Source organism: Leuresthes tenuis, unplaced genomic scaffold, assembly GCF_036924035.1.
Source record: "Leuresthes tenuis unplaced genomic scaffold, fLeuTen1.0.hap1 SCAF_9, whole genome shotgun sequence".
NCBI lineage: Eukaryota > Metazoa > Chordata > Actinopteri > Atheriniformes > Atherinopsidae > Leuresthes > Leuresthes tenuis.
Genome location: NW_027325363.1, coordinates 7,515,187 through 7,528,988, shown reverse-complemented (window position 1 = coordinate 7,528,988; position 13,802 = coordinate 7,515,187). Strand labels below are relative to the sequence as shown.

Genomic DNA, 13,802 nt, shown 5'->3' with positions numbered 1-13,802 from the left:
GTATGAGGAAACGGCAGAGAATTAATAACAGAACGAAATCTAAAGACAAAATAAACACACATTACACAATAAATTGACAGACCACCTTGTTCTGCCTATTAATTGGCTGCTCCTCCTCCAATCAGATATCAATACTTTGCAGATCTTGAATTTCCGCTTCCTCGGTTGTTATAGTCTTCTTTTGATTTCCTTGTTTACCAAGGCTCTCTTCTTCTCTCAAATGTCACCATCATTCAGTTCAGGTGCAGCTCATATAATCACTGCACATTAATGTGACCAGGGTAAAAAGTCAAGATGTCAATTTTTCCACTCCTACTCTCAAATGGCAATGCACTTATCTTAGATAATAGATTGCATTTTTTAACAATTATATGAAAGCCCCCAGACACTGCTGTTTGTCATTACTATCTTCATTAGAAATAAGTTAGAAGTGCAAGTGGAACAACTTGCCTCAATTCTTGTCTAAATTCCTATGAACATATCTCACAGACAGTAAAGTTCATAAGAAGAGATGAGTCAGTCCTATGTCTAGAGAACACTTTCACAGTACTAATAAAAAAAAAGGCTAAAAATATTGAGCTTAGTCTGAGAAGTTGAGTGTAAGATGTCGTATAATAATAACAGTGAGAATAAGTGACAGAATTCAGGCTGACATGGAGAAGCGTGGCTGCACATGCCCCAGACAGTATAATCAATGTTTCTCACAATCTTATCTCTTTTGTATTCCTGATCCCCTCTCTCAAACCTGCCAGTCTTCACTCCCACCACAAAAGCTCTTTTGCTCTTTCAGATAAAGGGGAAACATCACTTGAGACTAAATGCTTTATCTGATGCAAACCACAGTTCTGAATGGCCAAAGGATGTGGGTCTGTCACGATCTGTTTCTTTTGTGTTTTCTCTCTGGTCTCAGTTTTGTCGCTTCCTCACTTTTTTCCTCAGTTCCCTCCTGCCAGTCATCAGCTCCACTCCCTTCACCTGATTTCACTCATCCTCAGCTGCACTCACTCACCAATCACTCTCCCTGCAGTATGTCGTCTCCCTGTTTGTTCACAGCATTTGTCAGGTCCTCGTCATTGTCCACTCATGGTTTTCCCTGTCAGTTCTTGTTCCTGCTCATGCAAAGTGTTGCAGTCAGGTTTTGTTATTTCTTAGGTTTTTGTTTTTCACAAGTTTAGTTTTATGGCGTTCCGGCTTGGCTCTTCTCATATATCTATCCACATGAATCATAGTTGCAACTTGATGAGTATAATTTAATATTGCTTTGAAATTTGCGTCCGCAAGGAATTGTGCAACAGCATCATCTAATTTTTGTAAATGATGCTCTGGTGTCTCCTGTGCTGAAAGAGATAATAAAGAAAGCTCTGAAGCTCCTTTCCTCAACATTTAGAGAATTTGAACAGCTCTTATCATGACTGCTACTTAGATGCTTCTGAATTAGACTACTCAACTGGAGCCAGGATTACCCTGTTATCCCCCTCCTTATTAAAGGCACAAGCTCTATCTATCAGAGTTTCTCTATAAATTAATCTACAAATAAATGATAGTAGATCAGAAAATAAAGTGGAAATTGCATTCAGTTAGATTTCCTTTGAGTTGTGAAAACTGGAAAGCAATAATTAAATCTTGTCTTCTAATGTGTAGTTATGTGTGCATGCAGCAGGTGGCACACAAAGTCTGTTGCACATTTTTTGTTTTTCTTTCAACACACCATCAATATCTCACTGTGTACTCCATTTGAGCTTAGTTTGAACTAACTTTATTTGGAATAAAATCCAGTTCAAGCCTAGTTTCACACCTATTAAACGCTAACAGAAATGACTTCACAGCACAGCTTTGATGGAATAGACGTCCCGGTTGTGGGCTCGTCTGTGTGAGCAGATCTGTTTACATTTAAAGTAGCTGCGGATGTGCCAGTAGTATCAGTCATCAAACCTGTTCAGCAAGCTCTCCAGTTTCTGTTCCTGTTTCTGACTTCTCATGCTACAGGATCTCTCTGTTGCTCTATTTAGTCTCTCCTACTTCTCAGAAATAAGGTGATCGACGGGGCGTTACCTGTCGTAGACCAAATAAGGTTTGACTAGAGGAGTGTCTGTGAAATCCCCCACTGTTACAAAACACTTCTTTCTTAGCTCTAATCAGCCCCACTGGAAGGATTTTAGGAAATGGTCGAGTGTCTGTGACGTGGGTGTGAATGTTAGAACTTTTGTTTAGAAATTTTACAGAAATGATTGCATGGAGACTCTCATGTGATGATGAAAAGATGTGGGGGTAGGAGGTGTCTGCTGCAGACCAATTATCTTAAACACATTTAATGAGTAAAAAGCCCACTAAAATGGTTTAGAAAAACAAAATACGTGACACAAAAGAATATAAAATAAGTTACTGGGCAGGTATCACAACACAATTCAGTGCTGCATCAGACATGCATCACTGTTACACAACAAGAAAGCAAACTAAAAGGAGAGGGGACCACGTTACTGCTGAGGTGTTGCTGGGAAATAGGATCATGTCTTAGCTTGACAAGACAAAGCAACTTAAGTTACAGTCTGGATGTGGCCTTGAACTGAAAAGAATGAGCAAGCATTATCTTCGGGGGTCCACCAGACATGCAGTCTCTTGTATTTGTGTTGACCAACCTAAGTTTTCCACCTGGTAGATTAGTCGTACTCTTGCGATCAATATGTATGTATGTCATATGTACAGATGACAACTGAGCGATACTCAGCTGATTTTCAGCAACAAGTGAAAAACAAAGCCACTGTAGTTTTCTTGACTTGTGCTAAAAACACTGGTATGATTAAAGATCATGTCAGTCCAAACCAGCGGAGTGACATTGCATGCGTGGTGATACTATCACACATTTAGGGCTTTGTAAAACAGACAGGTTGAGTAGTCTTTACATTTGATGAAAGAAAAAGACTTCTGGTAAACCATGCAATTAAAGCTGGAGGTCGTAGCTCTGGCTCTGGGCGTCATTGGCCTGTTTGAAACAATAGCTGTTACTGCCCTGCCCACCTGGAAGGTATCTGCCTTCATTGGAGCCAATCTTATTGCCATGGAAAGGCTCTGGGAAGGCTTGTGGATGACCTGCTACAGACACGGTAATATCAGGATGCAATGCAAGGTCCACGACTCACTGCTCACACTCCCAGCAGAGCTGCAGGCAGCCAAGGGGTTAATGCGTGTCTCCATAGTCCTTGTTGTCATCTCACAGATTGCCACAGGATGTGGAATCCAGAGCAACTGTTATCATGATAATATGAAGAACAAGATCATCACCCTGGCCTTAGAGGGGAGTTTGCTCTGCTTTCTTGTTTGACCACGCTTACCCCTGTTAGCTGGGTTGGTTACACTGTTATCAGAACCTTCTATAATCCAACATTGGCTGGGCCATTTCTGGTATTTTGCTGTTTACATCATCCTCTTCAGGTACAGCAAACTTAGATCACAGGAAGAACAGCCCTTCCATGAAGCATATCTTATAGAGGAAAATGATGTTCAGAGACAGGGCAGAGTCCACCTGGCGAGGACACCATCCAGCTTGTATAAGCTTCAAGAATATGTATAAATAAGTGGACTGTATAAACTGATCAGTTGTTTGTCAGTCCCAATGCTTTGCCTCTGCACCAAAAAGGTTTAGTGTTATGTTATACACAAAATAACTATTCCTACATTGAGGATATCATTACAGTCAAATGAATGGAAGTACTTTTTTGTAATGCATGTAGTGGAAATTTGAAATCAAGGAGCTGAGTTCTCAGATAATATGCTAAGTAAGTATTCCTTATTGCTTTCTATCTGTTTGATTGATTGAGTGTGAGTTTGCAAAAGTTCTCTAAGACTTATGGCATGACTGTCACAAACACAGGATGTCAGCGTTCAGAGGTTAGACGGGTTAAACTTTCAGTGGCAGAAGGAAAAACTGCTCCCCCACCTTAAGGTTTATAAACAAAGCTTGTTGCCGCACCTTCAGGTGCACAAAAAGATTAAGATGACATTTTCAGATAAGTGGAACTGTTGTACGATCAAGTTAAGGACAGTAGCATACCAATGATTAACTCAGCTGCACTTGATCATTATGCTCTGATATCCCATGGCCAAGTATTAACATCAACCAAGTTAAATACTTGGCCTGATTTTGTTAGCGTGTATGACTGCATTAATCTATAGAAACACCCTAAAGATATATTCAGTTATTTTCTAGATGCACTGAAAGTGACACTCTTAGTTTTTTACAACGTAAGGAACACTTTAGTGTGGTAGCGACAAGGTGAGAACTGCTGACAAGAACACAGTTCAGTGTTATAGTGAAACTGATCTTCCTCATGTTTCTTAGTTCAACGCCTTTATATCAGCTCTCTTTACCTCTAGGGGGGTGGGCAGTTTGACATCTGTACTCCTCGTATCAACTTTCAATTTGTGAGACAACAGATTTAAGACAATTATTTAAGACAACTATTTAAATGTGCAGACTGCATAAATAAAAACTACACTGTGCAGCTTTTTTTGTGTACCCATGTGTAATTGTTTGAAGATGGCAATTCTTTTCAGAGACAAAAGAGGCCAAACATTTTATTAACTTTTCTGCTTCAAGTTTCAACCAGTAATGCATGAGATTTCACATTAATGATATTTTACAATCCTGTTTGCTGCCTAAATGATATGTTTCTTTAAAAAAACATCCCTGGAGTATTAAAAAGGTGTTTATCAATAGTTTAAATAGGTATATTTTGATCAGCAGTGACTTCATTTAGTGGATTAATTTGTTTGTGATGAAGGGTGATAAAGTAGATAATCACAACAGTAGTGGCAGCAGTTTCATTTTTATTCAAAACAAGTATCACTCTTTGGTCTCGAACCATTTATTGCATAGCCGTAAAGCAGCGTAACCAGTAAGGCTGCATTGCATCGTTAGTGTTTTTTTTGTGGGTGTATAAGTTCCTTGACTTGCCTTCCTCCTCAGAATTGTTCTAAGGGCTGTAAGAGTACTGCCAAAGACAGCATCTTTGGCTCTTGGCATTAGCCACAATGGCCTCTTACACTGCTTACAGTGGCTATACCAAGCCACCTGTATCTTACCCAGGGTCTTACGCAGGGTCTTACCCGGGGGTTTACTATGATGAGAAGCAAGCCCAGAACTATGCAGATTACCAAGACTCGGTAATGGAGGAAAAACAGAGACTTGAGAGACGAAAACGCAGAAATGCTGTCTGTTGTGAGGTTGTGGCCCTTGTCATCGGCTTCATTGGACTAATTGGAGTGGCAGCCGTGACTGGCTTGCCTATGTGGAAGGTGACAGCCTTCATCGAGGAGAATATCATCGTGATGGAGACCCGCTGGGAAGGTTTATGGATGAACTGCTACAGACAAGCCAACATTAGGATGCAGTGTAAGGTGTACGATTCCCTGCTGTTTCTGCCTCCGGACCTCCAGGCTGCCAGGGGTCTGATGTGCAGCTCAGTGGCTTTGACAACATTTGCCCTCATCGTTTCAGCAGTGGGAATGAAATGTACCAAAGTGGTGGACCACCGTGCTCGCACCAAGCACATTGTTCTTGTGGCTGGAGGCTGTCTCTTCCTCATGGGCTGTATCACTACCCTGATCCCTGTGTCCTGGACTGGCCATGTGATCATCAGGGATTTCTACAACCCCCTGCTCATCGATGCCCAACGGAGGGAGCTCGGGGAAGCTCTCTACATTGGCTGGGTGACCTCTGCTTTGCTTTTCTCGGCTGGAGTGATTCTGCTGTGCCGTCACGCTCCTCGCACCCAAGAAACAGATGAGAGGGTAATATACAACCCTGGGGGAAGCCTCTACCAACCTGCGTACTCATACCAGCCATACACATACCAGCCAGAATACAATTACCAACCTCCATACTCTGGACCTCCACCAGGATCTGTAGCATACACACCAAGTCAGTACTAGGCAATTAGGGACTTGTTTTTCAAACTTGTGAAGATTTGGCTCATATGAATAAGGAGAGTTGAGTGACTGAGACCAACAGGTTATCTCTGGTAATGGCCTAATGTTTTGTTACTTTCTCAAAGTAGGCGAAGTAGTCCAGAGATTGAAATTATTTTAGGATTTATTTGTATTTTGATTCTAATTAACTATGCTGAGTTGCTGGAGCCTTTTCCCTCACATATGTTTAATTTCTGCAGTTATTTTTAATCTGATACTATAACAGATATGGGTTGACATACCTGCCTTTTCAGACTCGGCTGATATGCTCTTCGAGTACAAATTATGCACTAAGTCTTTTTAATACATCTTCAGATGATTTACTTTGCGCTTTTATTGTAAATGTACATACTTTTTCAAAATGACAAACCAAAATACAAGGTCAACTGTAGTTTCAAATAAAGAAATAATGTTGAAAATAAATGTTTGTTCTGTTTTTTCATTCAAATTCAATTTATGCTTAAAGCCTAAGTTTGGGATTTTTATAGAAACTAAACCTGTTTCTCTCACGGACATGCAAATGGAGAGCTGAAACAATGTTGTCTCCATTATTGTCAATAGAAATGTGCCTAAACTGGTAAAACCAGGCTGTTTAAACAGGTCCACCCACTATACAAACCAACAAAGATGTCACCTCAACCAAGTCAAAGCTGCATATTCCTGCTTTTTTTCTTGAGCACAGACTGACACAAGAGACCTGCACAAACACAAGGACACACGCGCACACACACACATTTTAAAATTTTTGGTATTGTCTTGTAACATGACCTCTTCATTCTAGTGAAGGATTTTTAATTAAAAACTACATTAAGACGCATAGATGTGATGTTTGTAATATTTACAGTAACAAATGGTAAAAAAAAGTAATTATTCTTTAGATGTACACAAGTACAAGTGCTGAATTGTTAATAAACATTTTTTCCCCTCACAGCTTCTGTATAAAGAGAGATCTGAGAATGTAAATCGATACCTCTGAATAAACAAAGTGTCAGCTGACAGAAGCTCCTGGGGTTTGTGTGCAAAGAAAAAAAATGCTCTGAGAATTCAGTCTCCTAGCAACAGGTTAAAATTCTCACCCCCTCCCACTCTATTGTAAAATCCACAGGGAAGAGGTTTTGCAGGTGAACATCAACCTGCTCCTCCTCCTCCACTTGGATTCAAAGCCACTCCATATAGGACATTTACTTCTTTGTACTACAGTCACTTTGTGTCTGCACACTTTTACCCATGAGCCTGGATGATTAAAGGGACACAGAATGGCCAACTCAGCCCTGGAGATAGTAGGTCTTTTATTGACCCTGATTGGACTGATTGGGGCAGCAGCAAGCACTGGAATGCCAATGTGGCGGGTCACAGCCTTCATTGGGGAAAATATTATAGTGTTTGAGACTCGCTATGAGGGCTTGTGGATGAACTGCTTTCGGCAGGCTGACATCAGGATGCAATGTAAGGTGTACGACTCTCTCCTGGCCCTGTCCCCGGACCTGCAGGCAGCAAGAGGGCTGATGTGCTGTGCTGTTGCACTCGGTGGCCTCGGATTACTGATCAGTTTGCTCGGAATGCAGTGCACGTCGTGTATTGTTAACAATGACAGAGCTAAGCGACTGGTCCTCATCATTGCAGGAAGCATGATTATAATGGCTTGCATTTGCGTCCTTATCCCTGTATCCTGGACAGGCCATGTTATCATCAGGGACTTCTACAACCCCTTGCTGATTGACGCCCAGCGCAGGGAGCTTGGAGAGGCTCTCTACATAGGCTGGGTGGCCTCTGCTTTCTTGTTTGCTGGAGGATGCATGTTCATCTGTTGTAACATACAGTCAGAAGACAAAGGATCAGAGAGGTACGTGTACTCCAGAAACACAGACTACAGGGCCTATTCTCCCCAGTCTCTGCAGCCTCTACAGCCTCTACAGCCTCAACAATTGTTGATACTTCCCCAAGCGCGACCTCAGCCCATGCTGTCAAGACAAGCATCAACCAACTACAGCTACCAGTCCAGATACCCCTCTGTACACAGCGGAGTCGCTTACCTGTGAGCATTTTAAGTAATCATTAACTATGATGGTCCCGATATGCAAAAAAAAATCTTTTCAATGTGGCTCGATATGACTGTGCAATCTTTATATTACTGGTAAAAAAAAAAAAAGATAAACTACATGTAACGTGAAAGCAAATATTTGTATGTATTATGGCAAGTTATGAAAATAACACGAGTACTTTTCCTGAATTCTGATCAAAATCACCAACATTTTTATCTCACACTGCAATTATAAGCGTAACTCTGTGAGCCAGTTCACAATTTCCATTATTTTCACTGTAAATTTTATTGTTAATATATATGTACACACACACAATACGATGTTTAACCTCTTTGTGATACAAGTATATTTGTAATTACTGTTAAAATGTAAATTGACACATGGCGGATTTGTGTAGCTCTGACCCCATCAATGTTTCCCATTTATCGGGTCTTGACTGTTTGCTTTTAACTTTTAATGGGCAACAGTTCCTTATTAATATATTATACACAATATGTGATACACAAAGGGAAACTAAGGCAGGTGTGTCACAGTGACTTTGTACAAGCCAAATTGGTTACCCGATATATTGGATATATTCTGATATTAGTGTCTAAGTCTTTTTGTCTACGTTTGGCATTATGTCCTGGAGCACTTATTTTGGAACTGATGAAAATGGCTGAACAAACTTGAGAAGCAGATTAAACTGCTTGCTAAGGGTGTGGACTCAGAGGAAACTTTCGGCAGAGAGATTAGTACCGGAAATAGGCTAACGTCATGACACAACTTTGCAAGTCACTTTGAATAAAAACAGAACGCTTGAGACTATCCTGCCGCCCCCAGTTGCGTTGATCCTTGCTCTGAAGGTTTGAGCACTGAAATATTTCTGTCCGCTCAGTTATTTCTCAAACTGATTTCTGGTCACTTCATTTCACTTTCAGTAAGAAAATTACTTCAAGTTCAATTAGAACTGTCAGTCACAACATGCTGTTTTTAACAAAACTCAAATAAAGAAAAGGGTGCACAAACATAGAGTGTATGTTGAACTGTTGAATAGAATTTAAACAATGTTACAATCACAAAAATATTTCTCTGACTCTAAGCAATCGGTAAATGCATTTGAGCTGTGTAATATGCACTGTGCCTCATTTCATGACCATAAAGGTCATCTCTGCTCCCCTGTGGACAATACACGAATTACAAGATCTGTTTAGTTGTAAAACTGTATAATTATGTTTTCTTTTTGTATCACATAAATATAGAAAAATAAAAACATGGCAACTTATAAGACCTTCCTGAGAGTTTTCATCCATTATTGACTTGTTTTGTGAGTTTACTGTTGGAGAAACTGACATCAGTGATATACCACCATCGTCTGACAAACCGTAAACACAAAATAAGCAGACGTCTTCATTACCTCCATGTCTCTGAGCCAATGGGATGATCACAAAGCATCTTTCCCATAACAATCTGTCACTTACAACAAACAAGCTGTGTCAAGTGAGCTCCTTACCGCACCATACAGTTGATGTCTCGGTTACTACGTGCTAAAGATTTGGAGTTATCATTGCTGTGGAAGTAAGCTAGTCTAACTTTGGACTTACCAGCTGGACTCTTGGATACTGAACAATGGTTCAAGGTGTTTCTGAGATAGCTGCAGTGTGTGTTGGCCTGATCGGGCTGATCGGTGCAGCAACCACGACCGGGTTGCCCATGTGGAAAGTGACAGCCTTCATTGGAGAGAACATAATTGTGATGGAGACCCGCTGGGAGGGCTTGTGGATGAACTGCTTCAGACAAGCCAACATCAGGATGCAGTGTAAGGTGTACGATTCCCTGCTGTTTCTGCCTCCGGACCTCCAGGCTGCCAGGGGTCTGATGTGCTGTTCTGTAGCCTTGTCGGGGCTGGGGCTGTTAGTGGCCCTAGCAGGGATGAGATGCACCTCCTGTTTTCAAGGAAATAACTGGGCCAAAGCTATTATCCTCAGGGTTGCAGGTGCTATGCAGTTCATGGCCTGCATCTGTGTTTTCATTCCAGTGTCATGGACAGGCCATGTCATCATTAGGGATTTTTATAATCCTTTGCTGATTGATGCCCAGAGGAGAGAGCTAGGAGAGGCTCTTTACATCGGTTGGGTGACTGGTGCCTTCCTATTTGCCTCAGCTTTGCTGTTTGTCTGTCGTCATACACCTTCAGACAAAGACTCGTTTGATGTGTACCACCCTGCTAACTTACTCAATTACAAGACAACACCCAGCAAACCAAATCTGATGAGCTATCATCCCATCTCAAGTGTTCCCAGCCTGTCGTCATCTGCACACCAGAATTTTCTGCACAGCAATGGTTCCATTGGACAACAGTCTGCCATACCAATGCAAAATGTTCCGCAACTAATGATAAATGATGGATCCCTGATCAACCCATCTATTATTCATAAGCCAGGTCCTCCTGAAAATGCTTATCTGTTCTATCAAGGTAACCGGTCCTCTATGAGGAGTTCCATGCCTGGTGGCAGCCTGTACACTCCAGGGAACTCCTTGTATATAAGTCAAAATACCACTCCGTATTCAACCACTTATACAGGCAATACCACTGCATCCCACCAGTCCAGCTTTCATCCCGTTCCACAAACTCCTGTGTTCATAACATACAAAAAATCAAGGATTCAGCCAGAGTCGTATAGAGGAACCGGCTCAGGAATGTACATATAAGGAACCATCTTAAGTGAGTTATTTAGCTGATCACACATTACAAACACTGTTGTTACTTTCTCTCACCACAAGGTAATTGTGAAGATGGAATCATCATTACTGCTTATATTATCTTTATCCCTGTACAAGGTTATGTGATTAGCTTGAACATTATTAGTATAAACTAAACCACACATTTATAGGAAATCATCTGTTTGGAACACCATAATTCAATATTTTCCATCTTTATGACCACACTTGTAAAACATTTCATTGTATGTGTCTCGTGTATGTTTATTAATATCAAGATGTTGTCACAGTTTAGGTTTTTTATGTCACAGTTTATGTTGTTTCTGTCACAGTTCATGTTTTGACATTTATGTTTTCGGTTTCTTTGTTAGGTTTTCAGGTTCTTGTCATGTTTCTCCCCTGTCACGTTAGGTTCACTCATGTCACCTGTTTCATTGTTCACAGCTGCACTGCATTCACTAATCACTCCCTCCACAGTATTTGGTCTCGTGGTTTCCTTTCATTCATTGCAGAATCCTCACCAACCCTTCATGTCATGATCACAGAAGTTAAGGCTGGTTTCCTGCCTCATAGCCTTGTTAATTTCTTCATAGCCCTAGTCATAGTATTTATTCCATAGCCTTGTTTTTTCCATAGTCTTGTTTTGTTTTCACAGTCTTGTTAATTCACCGTTTAAATATTTTTGAATCCGGCTCTGCCGCGCTTTTTGTTCTTAATCCCTGTTTTGTGAATAAACCTTTTTTTGAGTCTGAAAGAACTGCATCTGGGTCCTACCTCTCCACCGTTCCTGACAATGTCTTTATATGCCTTTATCATATCATTAGTATAGCATTATTATATTATTTAATGAGTTTTATCAATATCAAGTCATTATTCCCATTTACTTGTAATTCATTATTATTATTTTCAATGATCATTAAAATCAAATTCTGCGTTACTGTTGCCAAATGGATGATCTATGTATTTTGTAGAATAAAGGAGTTCAACTAGCAAATGTGGGTAGGCAAGGCATTTTTTCCTGTTTCCCTGAGGGGCATCAGGGAGGTGGACCAAGCGTCTGAATGAGTGGAAACTGTTGGATATATTGAATATTTTTGTTCCTGCAATTTGCATTTCGAAACTTCTCTTTAAGATATTTCTCAAAACCTTGTTTGAAAGACAATTAATAATCCAACTGAACTGAAAAGAAATCTGTCAAATTGTATATCCATGAAAAAATTATAATGTATTCTACTTTATTATTTTCTTTTGCAATTGCATCTTGAAAGATCAAACTAAATGCCTTCTGTTCGTAAGCCTGACACAGTCCTTGTTGTTATCATTTTCCACCACTAGATGTCAGCAGAGAACATGAGGAATGTATTCATATACCTGAATATAACTTCCATTCTTTAATACTGCCGGTTTCAGAGGAATGATGCCCTCTTTCCATAATGTTCGATCAGCTCATCTTTTTTCCAGAGAAAGACTAAAAGTGAAACAATGTGAAAATAAACCTTATATAAGGGAATGAAGAAAACACAGAAACATTGTTACTTAAAGTTATAAAAGCAAATGATGAACATGACTGGGTGACACATCTATTATTACAAAACTGGAATCTTAGAAAATCTGTTGAAAAGACTACAAACTGCAACAAGATATTTTCTCACTTCAAATGCAAATTGAGAGTAGTATTACTGTTGCAGTTTAAGTAGAAGTATTCCCTCTACATTAACTAACCTCTGGCGAATCAAAAAACAGTAAGATTACACTAATCCCAAGATATCTATCGGACACTCTTGTTTCTTCCCTTCTGATTAGAGCGGTATGGTTTGGACCATCAATGCCAGTTGCAGCCAGGAGAACTTTTAACTTCCACCCTAAACTGCTCTGTTTCAAGCAATATAGCAAAGTGGGTGAAAGTAACTTCAACACAATTTATTTAACCACAATACTGGGTGAGATCAACAGTTTGAGATAGTTAATCTTCAAGGGAGCATCACCAACCAGTTTGTAGATTAAATCTGCGTTTCCATCAGCACTGGAGCAAAGATTTAATCATTCCTCGGTGTACCAAAGCAAAGACGCTGTTGAGGTCGAATGTTGCCAGATTTGAAGTTAATCTGCAGGACGTATCCATTTTTGCGGATCAACGGCTTGACAGTGCCCTCAATTGAGCGGCTGTATGGGAGGGGATGTTCAGCTTTGTCAAGTCAGCCACAGACACAGCTGAGGATACCAGAAACGAGGCAGACTTGATTTCATAATAAAAGTGCAGACTTTTAAACAGATAAACGCGAGCAGCAAATGTTACAGAAGGGAAAATGCAATCGTTTAAATTCTTACTTAGGCGTACACAAGACACTGGGCTGAATATGAAAATTAGCTTTATGTGTGGAAGAGCAGCACCTGTTGAAAGTTTGGACAGATATTCCTATTCATTGTGAATGAGTAGGTGTGTCAAAGCTTATAACTTGCAAAGTGTTCAGTCAATTATTGTACACTCATAATGTAATGTAAATTCTGTTTATACTGCCATATATATGTATATACAGATTTGCCACTGCCATTTTTTATATATCTTTCATGCTTGCATATATATATATATATATATATATATACATTTTTTTTTTATCTTCTACTTTACATTTTACTTCATGTTTATTGCTGTTTTACACCAGGGATAAGAGGGAAACACTATTTCAATTATGTGTATGTCCTGCACATATGGCAGCATTGACGATAAAAGTTTAATTAAATTTAAATTGAATTGAATAACTGGTACTGTATATCCACGAATAACCAAGGCTCTGACTACCACAGTTACAGGTGGAAAAAACCCACAGCAGAGCAATATTTCCTGGTAACATCTAGAACATATAAAGATATGTTTGTATTTATTCAAGGAAGCATTTGGTGGATATTTGTGTCATTTATGAAAAATGCACAGATCTTAACAACATCTAAATATGATTTGTTCTACACTAAACATGTTGATTTGTTGCCATTGTTGTAACATGCTCACCAATTCAACTTTTATTTTGACAGCTGTCAACAGAAAGGGTTTTATATTGTTGCAACCTTGACAGAAGAAGAACAGCGCACGGTCCTCCT

At 39.9% G+C, this 13,802-nt stretch overlaps 3 protein-coding genes and 1 pseudogene across 3 annotated transcripts; all 4 read left to right on the top strand.

Moving 5' to 3' along the window:
* The first annotated feature begins 2,932 nt into the window (after positions 1-2,932).
* Positions 2,933-3,568, top strand: LOC140314079 (claudin-8-like; annotated as a pseudogene).
* Positions 3,569-4,953: 1,385 nt separating this feature from the next.
* Positions 4,954-6,387, top strand: LOC140314078 (claudin-8-like). The gene has a single exon (XM_072392112.1). The coding sequence runs from the start codon at positions 5,029-5,031 to the stop codon at positions 5,926-5,928; it is 900 nt and encodes a 299-aa protein (XP_072248213.1). The 5' UTR covers positions 4,954-5,028; the 3' UTR covers positions 5,929-6,387.
* A 679-nt stretch (positions 6,388-7,066) lies between these two features.
* Positions 7,067-8,119, top strand: cldn8.1 (claudin 8.1). Its single transcript, XM_072392111.1, has one exon. It carries the CDS (start codon positions 7,221-7,223, stop codon positions 8,001-8,003), a length of 783 nt encoding a protein of 260 aa, XP_072248212.1. The 5' UTR covers positions 7,067-7,220; the 3' UTR covers positions 8,004-8,119.
* A 1,422-nt stretch (positions 8,120-9,541) lies between these two features.
* On the top strand, positions 9,542-10,834 carry LOC140314075 (claudin-8-like). The gene has a single exon (XM_072392110.1). The coding sequence runs from the start codon at positions 9,615-9,617 to the stop codon at positions 10,695-10,697; it is 1,083 nt and encodes a 360-aa protein (XP_072248211.1). The 5' UTR covers positions 9,542-9,614; the 3' UTR covers positions 10,698-10,834.
* The last annotated feature ends 2,968 nt before the right edge of the window (positions 10,835-13,802 follow it).